General features: G+C 37.2%; 1 protein-coding gene across 1 annotated transcript; it reads right to left on the bottom strand.

Annotated features, from left to right (window-relative positions):
* Positions 1 to 5,866: 5,866 nt before the first annotated feature.
* On the bottom strand, positions 5,867 to 9,625 carry LOC148823749 (uncharacterized). Its single transcript, XM_088928114.1, has 4 exons — positions 9,362 to 9,625; positions 7,269 to 7,700; positions 6,937 to 7,003; positions 5,867 to 5,958 (listed from the first exon to the last, which is right to left on the bottom strand). The coding sequence occupies exons 1-4, from the start codon at positions 9,623 to 9,625 to the stop codon at positions 5,867 to 5,869; spliced, it is 855 nt and encodes a 284-aa protein (XP_088784240.1).
* Positions 9,626 to 10,215: the final 590 nt, after the last annotated feature.

The raw sequence follows: 10,215 nt of genomic DNA, 5'->3' as shown, positions 1-10,215 counted from the left end.
GAACACAAATTATATTAAAATTACTCTCTCATGCAGACAGTACCAAGATGCTGGCTAATCGTTTCAGGACTTGTTGCTCACCGCGGGGAGGTCGGCAAGATGGCGACCGGTTCGCACGTGTTTTGTTAAGCGCTGAAAAATTTGGAGTCTTTTTCCCTTAAACTGTTGGTGAAAGGAGAAAATTTGCTTTGATTTGGATGTCTATGATTTTTGACTAACTTTATGTCAATTTTTGGAGAGTTTTAATTTTATTTCTAACCCAAAAAAAGTTAAAACTTGGATACGATTTTTTTTCTTTCCTCTGAATTGCACTACTGGAAAAAAAAACCCCGTTATTTTAGGATGGATTCGATCTCTGAAAAAAGCACTGGTGGAAAGAAGCGAAAAGAGAAGGACGTTTCGAAAATGCCGCGGCCTTCAGGAGGGCAGGTGCACCCTGCAGCAGGGGCGAGCGGCGGAGCCGGGGCGCCCCCGAGGCCGAGCACTCGTCCGCCCTCGACAGCGAGAGGAGCTCCGGAGAGCCGCAGCTGGAACAGCTGCTCGACTCCGACTGAGACATTGAGCCCGACACTCCGGAAAAGCCCCTCATGAAGAGGATGAAAGACGAGCCGTCTCTGCTGGAAATGCAGAATAACATCGTGGTGCTTCTCTCCAGGAAGATTAATGAGAGAGCAGATCATCTGGAGGCATTGATTCGAAACAACACGATGACAGTTGCTGCCTTACAAAAGTCAGTGGACTTCGCGTTGGAGGAGGTGAGAGACTTAAGATCAGATATGAAAGCAGTGAAGGAAGTGGTTAAAACAAATGCACACATACTGTTGTCAATCTTAGAACTAAAGAAATGTAAGAATGTGTTGCAAAGTTGTGATGAGGCAGGTAATGTGGTGGGGCAGTTTGGCTTGAGCAGTGTGTTGATGGTGGAGAAAAGATGTCTGGGATTGTTTTGGTGATTTTCAATGATGTGAGAGAAGTAGGTGGATCTAGCAGACTCTATAGTAACCTTATATTCAGATAAGTAATCTCTCCAAACCTGATAATGTACATGTAGGCCGGAAAGACGCCACCTACGCTCAAGTTTGCGAGAGGCTGCCTTCATGGATCGCAGATGGTCATTGTACCAGGGGGCAGGGCGTCAGGGGTTTTCGTGATTTGACAAAACGAAAGGCTATTTTTTTTGTACTGCAAGAGGTTTAATGCAGATTTTTATTTTTTACAAGAGACGCACGCTTGTTCTTCGGATTTGAATTTTTGGAAGAGTCAATGGGGGAGTGATGTCTGGTTATCATTTGGTAGTAATCATTCTGCGGGGGTTGCAATATTAAAGGGTAAATTTAAAGGTAAAATTATTAGTGGTAGAGTTCATCATTTGGGCAGATGGATAATTCTTGTAGTGGCTCTTAATGGGAAAATGTTTTTGCTGGGGAATATATATGCTTTTAATAATGAACAATATAGCAGAGACTTGTTTCTTGAAGTTGAAGAAGAAGTGAATAAGGTGAAGGACAAGTTCCAGGATATTGAAATTATTTTAGGGGGTGATTTTAACACAGTCTTTGATGTTAAGTTGGATAGATACCCTGTACCTGCTAGATCTCCCCCTCCTGATATGGAGTTGCACAGGTTATGTCAAGGCTTAGGAATTAGTGATATATGGAGATGTAAACATCCAGGACTAAAGGAGTTCACGTGGTGTAACAAGGACAGATCTAAACAATCAAGAATAGATTTTTGGTTAAGTTCAAATGCATTAGAAGGACAGATTAACAAGGTTTCTATTGAACCATCAGTACTATCTGACCATAAAGCAATTTATCTTTCTGTTAACTTGAGTAACAATGAGGATTCTAAAGTCCCTAAGACTTATTGGAAACTCAATAATATGATTTTGGAAAATGACAGCTTTAAAATGGAAATGAAGGAAATTATACAAACATATTGGAGGCGAGCTCAATTAACAAATTCATATAGCCAAAACTGGGAATTTATGAAGTATAAGATAAGATTGATTGCTATAAAAAGAAGTAAAGAAGCTGTCCGCTCTAATAAAATAAAGGAAGAGGAAGTTATTAAGGCAATTTGTGATCTTACTGATGACAGCAATACTGATCAAACAGATGTTTGTAAATTAATTGGACTGCAAGCTGAACTGGATGAACTATACATAGAAAAAGCAAAAGGAGCTTTTGTTAGATCCAGGAGACGATGGTTGGAGGAAGGCGAAAAAAACTCAAAATACTTCTATAATTTGGAAAAAAAGAATGGAGATTATACATCTCTTAGTAAACTTAACATAGATGGCTGTGAAACTCAAAATCCTGTAGAAATTTCAAGATATGTATCAGATTTGTATGGTAAGTTATATACTAGTAAGGCATGTTCTACAGAAAAAATGTGTGATTTTCTGAACTCATTAAAAGAAGACTTTAAAACTATAGACGAAGGGTTTAAAGCCATCTGTGATAAAGAGATATCCATCTTTGAAATTAAGAAAGTTATTAATAAGCTCAAGGTTAACAAATCTCCTGGTAATGATGGCCTTACCACTGGATTTTATAAGACCTTTCGAGATGATTTGGCTGAATTTCTTCTTCTGGTGTTTAAGGAGTCAATTGACAAGGGAGTCTTACCAACCTCGATGACTCAGGGCTTAATAACCATAACTCCAAAACCAGATAAAGATCATTTGTTGATAGATAATTGGCGGCCTATCACTTTGATTAATAATGATGGAAAGATTCCTGCTTCTGTTTTTGCAGAGAGACTGAAAACAGGCCTTGACTCAATTATTGATGAGTCACAGTCGGGTTTCATGAAAGGAAGACATATATGTAATAATATTCGTTTGGTGTTGGACCTTGTAGACTATGGTGAACTTATTAGTCAGGATAGCTTTGTTCTATTTGTGGACTTTTATAAGGCTTTTGACACAATTGAACATTCTTTTATTTTTGAAACTCTCAATTTTTTTGGCTTTGGTGAGTATTTTCAAAAGGTAATTAGAACTTTGTACAATCAAGGTAACAGCTCTGTTAAATTGGCTCATGGAACTTCTCATAGATTTAGAATTGGTAGGGGAATTCGACAAGGATGTCCCATAAGCCCATTCTTATTCCTGCTGGTCACACAAGTTATGGCTATTCATATAAAACAAGATGTGTTTCAGGGTATTCAAATACAGGATAGAGAGATTAAGTGTTCCCAATTAGCTGATGACACAACGCTATTTTTAAGAAACCATGCAGAGATTGAGAAGGCAATTAAGTGTATAAATGTTTTTTCCTCTGTTTCTGGTCTTTCTCTTAATTTAAAAAAATGTGAACTGATGGCTCTTGGGAACTGTGATGTTTCATCTATATGTAATATTCCTGTAAAAGATGTAGTTAAATATCTAGGTATGAAGATTTCCAAAAATCCAAAAATTAGAAATGATCTAAACTTTTCTCCAATTATGCATTCATTTGAAAAAAAACTTGACTTATGGTTGTTAAGAGACCTTTCTTTAAATGGTCGAATACTTTTGTCTAAATCTGAGGGTTTATCTAGATTAGTTTATGCTTCACTGGTTCTGGACGTACCACCTGCAACTATTAGGAAAATTGACTCCAAACTTTTCAAATTTATCTGGAGGAATAAACCCCATTATCTTAAAAGAGAAATGATTTGTCGTCCACAGGCAGAAGGGGGCTTAAATGCTTTAGACTTTAGGACATCTAATGCTATTTTTAAGATTAAATGGATACAAAACTATTTAGAAAATAAGCAAAGTATATGGCATATAATCCCCAATCTGATATTTCAAGAAGTAGGGGGTCTAGAGTTTTTACTAAAGTGTAACTTTGACATTGGAAAAATCCCCTTGAAACTTGCCAGTTTTCATAAACAAGTACTTCTGACGTGGTCACTTATGTATAAACATAACTTTTCCCCACATAGATTTACTATCTGGAACAACAAATATATAAAAATTAGAAATAAAACCTTATTTTTTGAAAACTGGGTCAAGAATGATATAATTTGGATTAAACAATTAATCAAGGCTAATGGTAAAATATATAGTTACACCGAGTTTGTTAATAGATACAATATTTCTATTACTTTGGATCAGTATTTTACTGTAATTAATGCGATTTCTGGGGAAATATGAACTCTTTTAAGGAGTTGTAATAGTAGTCCTTTAGAAACATTGGAAGAATTTACAGCTCATGTTAGACTACAAGGAAAGGATATTGTGAATTGTGGATGTAATAACCAATTTTTGAGATCCCTGTTAAAAAATGATAATTTACTTGCGACTACAATATATTGGAATTCTGCATTTGGAAAACGCATTGATTGGAGAAAAATTTGGATGATGCCCAATAAATATTGTATAACCAGTAAAATTAAGGAGGTTTCATACAAAATAATTCATCAAATTTACCCAGTTAAAACTCTTCTTACCCAACGATTTAAAATTAATATAGATGACAAATGTGTTTTTTGTGACAATAGCCCTGAAACTATTCAGCATTTGTTTTGGTTATGTCCCAGGGTAAAAATGTTCTGGACTAAGTTGCAGAATTATATTAAAAAAGAGACTAATATTGATATTTGTTTTGTTGAAAAAGATATTATGTTAAGTTTCAGCCCCAGTGAAAACAATAGAAAAATTTCATTTGTAATAAATTTAATTATTATACTGGCACGTTATCACATACATAAAATGAAGTGGTCTGGGAGGTACCCTGTGTTTGAGTATTTTAAAATGGAAGTAAAGGGGTATTTGCAGACTATTTCGAAATGCAAAAATATGAAAGCGGTGCGGACATTATTTTTATTTAATTTGTTTAATCTTTTTTCATAACTTGAATTGATGTAGTAGTATGTACCCCTGATGCTATTTTTGTTTTGAATTGTTATATGTACTCTTGTTTGTATTGTAATGTTTGTTCTTTTGTTAAGCATAAATAAAAATTTAAAAAAATTTAAAAGAAAAGCAAAAAAAAAAAACTTGTTGCTCACCGCGGTCCGTTTACCGTTCGCTCCCCTAAGCGGTCCGAAGGGAAACCAAAGACGCAGAGTACATAAGTTCCTAGTTCTATATATACAGTATAGATGGAAAAAAGAAACGCAACATTTTCTGGAATGAGAATACTATAGTTATAGCTTATGTACTTTCACAAAAAGTTGTCAATTTGTTTTAAGCCCTCTGACCAGCAATACAGCTCGTGCAGTGAGGCATTGCAACTTGCCAATCACACAAAAGTTCATTAGGTGCACTTGTTGTTGCACAGTAGAACGTTGATAGTTCATCTGGCTTGCTTGGTTTTTCAGTAGCTAATTCAGTGGCTAAGTCATTCACGTAACTCGTCTAACCCTTTCTTCAAGGACATCAGGATATCGGCGTCCACATCATAGTTGGGTAGTTTGTTCCAGGCCCCAAACCCTTTGAATAAAAATATGCATTTCCCTGTTTGGTAGATTATTTAAACCTCTTATATTTAAAAAAAATTCAAATAGTTTCCCCTAGTTCGTGTTTCACTACTCAATCTTATGAAGTGCACTACTGTAGGTCAGTAGCTTTGAGGATTTTGAATAGTTTGAATAGTTACTTGCTATAACTATGAATAGAATTATGAAGGCTAAGACTGTTTTATTTTTTTAATGGTGTAGTACACCAATAAGATATTTACAGACAACATTAAAACTAACAAACCATTTTGTGATTTAGTTGAAAAGTGTCTGGTCATGGATGTGGCAGTGTGCTCACCTATTTGAATAACACAACATTATACAAAAACATGAATGCAATTATTTTTATTTCAGAAACAGTAGATCAGCTAGGCAAATGAGGTTCCCATCAATAGAACTCCTTTTTTGATTCTTACAGGAAGGCTCTGGATAAAGCGGTCGACATCTTCGACAGCAAAGATGGTTTTTTTGGCATCTTCCTGGAGTTTGGAATTACAGGGATCCCTGGAAACACAGAGTGGTTTGACGTGTCACTGTTCGAGTTTCTTTATTCCATGGCAGCAGGTCAGATAGACTTTGGATACAGTTCTTCCCAGCGGAATCTTAATGTCAGGTTTATTCAATAAGAAGCTATTTGATTAAAGGTGTGTGGTAATTTGGCTATTAGACAACTGTTTTTCAGTCATTTCAATCACATTCATAACTATAATTCCTCTTATCTTCTATTGGACTATTCACCCCTGATCTGTACTATTACCTGTCCCTTAACCAGTTCAATACATGAATTTCCCTAAATGCCTATTGCCTTTAATTTAAGAAGAACACTATCAAAAGCATCTTTAAAATCTAATCATATCATTTTGTACGTTCTGCGTGTTTACTGCTGTGACTTGTTTGAAGAATTTTAACAAGTTGGTAAAGGAAGAATGACCTTTTCTAAAACCATATTGACTACTGCTAGGGTCTTCATATGAGCGATCCTGTTGTTTAGTTCTAAAGTGGTTTTCATAACTTTACTTGTAAAAGAAGTAAGACGTATTAGCTTATATCTTGTCATATAAGTCACATTTAGTCATATTTACTATACCGAGAGATACTGTAGAAGGGAATGAGGTAGGGCACTGAAAATGGAGAAAACAGAGTACTGTTGAAGAGGACTGCCAAAGATTGATGCACTGGACAATGGACTATTTAGAAGAAGAGAGATCAGGTAAGAGTAGAGCTGCACAGTTAACCACTAGATCAGAGTGGAGTTTAGAGTTCTGCCTCACCATTCCCATGGAGGTAGCAGTGTCAATAAAAAGTGACATTTGCAGAAGACTAAGGCCAATTTGTGTAAAAATCAGTTTGTTATTAAAGGATTCTAAATTTAGGATGAATTCCCCCATTCTACATAAATTCCATCCAATGTCTAATTCTGAACCACACTGGTCACTAATGTGCTACACAAAATAAAATCACAGTCACAAACTAAATACTCACCATCTGGAGTGTTCTGAGGCTTGTTCCTACTGAATCTGTCCAAACTAAAAACTTCTTTTTTGAAGAACTATGAGCACACAAAGAAAACAATTAAGGAATATTTCTTCCACAGGTATTATAATTGAACTGTTACGTACTGTATTGATCTTGATAAATTTGTAGTCATTATTCATACAGAATATTCAGCATTGGCCACCATAGCAGTTGCTATTCTTGTTGATTGCAATTAATAGAAATGTCATTCTATTCCAATAATTTCTGTAGTGCTAATATTAAAAATACAATAATGCCCAAATTAATTAATAATTAAAGTTTGGGTAACTAATCCATACCTTGTGTTTTTGAGGCTTGTTGTACTCATCAGGCACTTTAAAAGGTCCAAAGCTTTCACAGCTCCCACGTCCACTGGATGTTCCCTGGGCTCTTAAGTTTTCCAAAGATGGATTTGTTTCATTCTGAATTCTGAAGTCTTTTGACCTATTACCCATGATCTTATGCTTTATCATGGAGCCAAACTTTTTCAAAGGATGTTTCTTGACTTTCTGGCTCACATTCACATCTTCATCCGGCGTATTAACTGCAAAGGGGATGTTGCTGAGCGAGAGAAGCCCTTCGCTCTCAGACGTTTTGGTCAGTTGCATTGGGGTCATGTAATGTTTTGCTATGTCAATGCGCAGACCACTCTTGCTTTGGGCTGGACTGACATTTTTGTCCTTATTAAGGCTGGGATTGTACACATACCAAGATGAGTGTCCAGGCAACTCCTGTCACAAAAAAACAAAAAGTTACAGTTCAGTGATTGTTGTTTCAGTTTTAGAAGTAAATCAAAACAAGTAACACTTCTCTTACGGAAAAAAAGATAAGGATTATGGGGTGTGTATATGATTTTAGCACTGACGTTAACACTAGAATAAAGGCAAACAATGAAATATAAAATAATCAGTTTAAAATAATCAGACATCAGTTTGGAAATGTAGACAATACTGTGAGCAAGTCTCTCTATAACAGCAATAACTCACCTGATTGCTTTTGTACTAATTTAATAAGAAAGTGATAAAGCTGAAATCCACAGACAGGTGAGTTTGGTACTGTACGTACGCTATGAACTGACAATAGGGATATTTCTGAGATGTTATACAATATTAGGGAAAACAAATCTGGATTTGTAGTTTTATTGCATTGTAAAGGAAAATGCACAACATAACTATAATCATATTTACAAAATGAGTTCCATCTTCCAGTACTTTCTACACAAATGTCTGTTAATTAGGTACAGAACAGGTCCATCCTACTTTGGTAAGAGAAATTTTTACAGGTTTGGAACTGTTGGTCATACCTCATCAACCACATCATGCGAAGAGGACTCCAGAAGTCGTGTTTTCATACTGTCTGGCCTCGAGGAGCTCTTCCTAGTCTTCTTAACTTTGTTCCCTGAAACCTTACACTGCTGTACTACTTCTTGATCCTGGACTCTTTGAGCCAAATAATCTCCAGGCTTCTCTGGGGTCTCAGAAGCAGAGCAACCTTTTTTCTTATTAGAACAAGGTGTCACACCAACAGCTTCTCCTAGGGAACGCGATGAGCAGGGCTTATCCATAGTGTCTTCTGGCTGGAAACTGTTTTCAAAAACACTTTGGACTGTTGGAGAAAAGCCCTTTGGAGACTTTTTCATAGAAGACTGTAGTTTTTTACTTCTGACTGTAGTTACATTTGTGTCCACAATTTTGTCCTGTGTGGACTCACTGGTTTTCTGAGAAATGAGAGATTGTGAAGATGGAATTGAACACCCGCTTCGTAAACCATGAATTGCAATAGTTTCTTTAGCCACACAACAGGCCATTTCCTTGATCATTTCTGGATTCTCTGAGGCAATTCCTACTTGTAACACTTTCTTGTTGCCATTGGATTCCATCAGTTTGCTGTAAACAGAGCTAACAGTTTTCTTGATGGCTTGCTGTGATGGAAAATGTCCTTCAGCCTTTGGTTCACTGATGGTTAGAGTGGAAACCTTTGACAATTCCTTCAGCGCATCTTTGGTGAGTTTCAGTGCCAGGTCCCTGACCTGAGACTCAGACAGCTCTTCCAATTCCCCAGAATAATCTTCTGGTTTGGGGAATCCAGGGCGAATTTTCAAAAGCAGTTTTGCAATGATATCTTTCAATACATCTATTCGACCAATAACAGGTGAAGGTTCTAACTGGTTCGTTTTGGTGCACATGAGCTGCTCAGTGCTCCGGGTTTCCATATCAATGGCAGCTTGAGGAGTACTGGACTCAGGGCTGGAACAGTTTAGCTGAATTTCCTTTAGCAGATTATCTGTGACTCCATGTACTATCTCAGAAGAAACAAGAGAAATTTCAGAAGACTGAGCACTGGGTGTTGCCTCTTTGTTGTGCTCACTAGTGATTCTAATATCACTCATCACCTCATCAACCTTCACATCATGCGAAGAGGACTCCAGAGGTTGTGTTTTCATACAGTCTGGCCTCGAGGAGCTCTTCTTAGTCTTCTTAACTGTCTTCCCTGATGCCTTACACTGCTGTACTCCTTCTACATCCTGGACTCTTTGAACCAGATAATCTCCAGGCTTGTCTGGGGTCTCAGAAGCTAAGCAATCTTTTTTCTTATTAGAACAAGGTGTCACACCAACAGCTTCTCCTAGGGAACGTGATGAGCAGGGCTTATCCATAGTGTCTTCTGGCTGGAAACTGTTTTCAAAACCACTTGGGACTGTTGGAGAAAAGCCTTTTGGAGACTTTGTCATAGAAGACTGCAGTTTTTTACTTCTGACTGTTCGACCAATAACAGGTGAAGGTTCTAACTGGTCCGTTTTGGTGTACATGAGCTGCTCAGTGCTCCGGGTTTCCATATCAATGGCAGCTTGAGGAGTACTGGACTCAGGGCTGGAACAGTTTAGCTGAATTTCCTTTAGCAGATTATTTGTGACTCCATGTACTATTTCAGAAGAAACAAGAGAAACTTCAGAAGACTGAGCACTAGGTGTTGCCTCTTTGTTGTGCTCACTAGTGATTCTAATATCACCCATCACCTCATCAACGATCTCACTTGCTTCTCTGCTAATACTGGTTTCTGGTGAAAGGGATGAACATCGGGAAGCTGAATGTGTCAGCTTGGAAATGTTGGTCACCATAGAGCTGATTATGGTTTTGACCACTGTCTCATTTCTGGAGGCTACAGCTTTCTGTAGAACTTGTTGGGATCCAGTTTGACACAGCAATTCATTGTGAACAGAGCTGGCAACCTGCTGAATCTTGTGTG

Source organism: Atractosteus spatula, chromosome 11 (genome assembly GCF_055471065.1).
Source record: "Atractosteus spatula isolate fAtrSpa1 chromosome 11, fAtrSpa1.hap1, whole genome shotgun sequence".
NCBI classification, from domain to species: Eukaryota; Metazoa; Chordata; class Actinopteri; order Semionotiformes; family Lepisosteidae; genus Atractosteus; species Atractosteus spatula.
This window is presented reverse-complemented; position numbering and strand designations above follow the sequence as displayed.

Bases quoted from the DNA above. Each gene is read 5' to 3' on its own strand.
- LOC148823749 (XM_088928114.1), bottom strand. From the start codon at position 9,625: ATGGATAAGCCCTGCTCATCACGTTCCCTAGGAGAAGCTGTTGGTGTG. The intron at 7,701-9,361 runs GTGATGAGTGAT...TTTTTGTGACAG, and splicing joins ATGATGTGAAGGTTGATGAG to GAGTTGCCTGGACACTCATC. The intron at 5,959-6,936 runs GTGAGTATTTAG...CTGTGTTTCCAG, and splicing joins GCCTCAGAACACTCCAGATG to GGATCCCTGTAATTCCAAAC.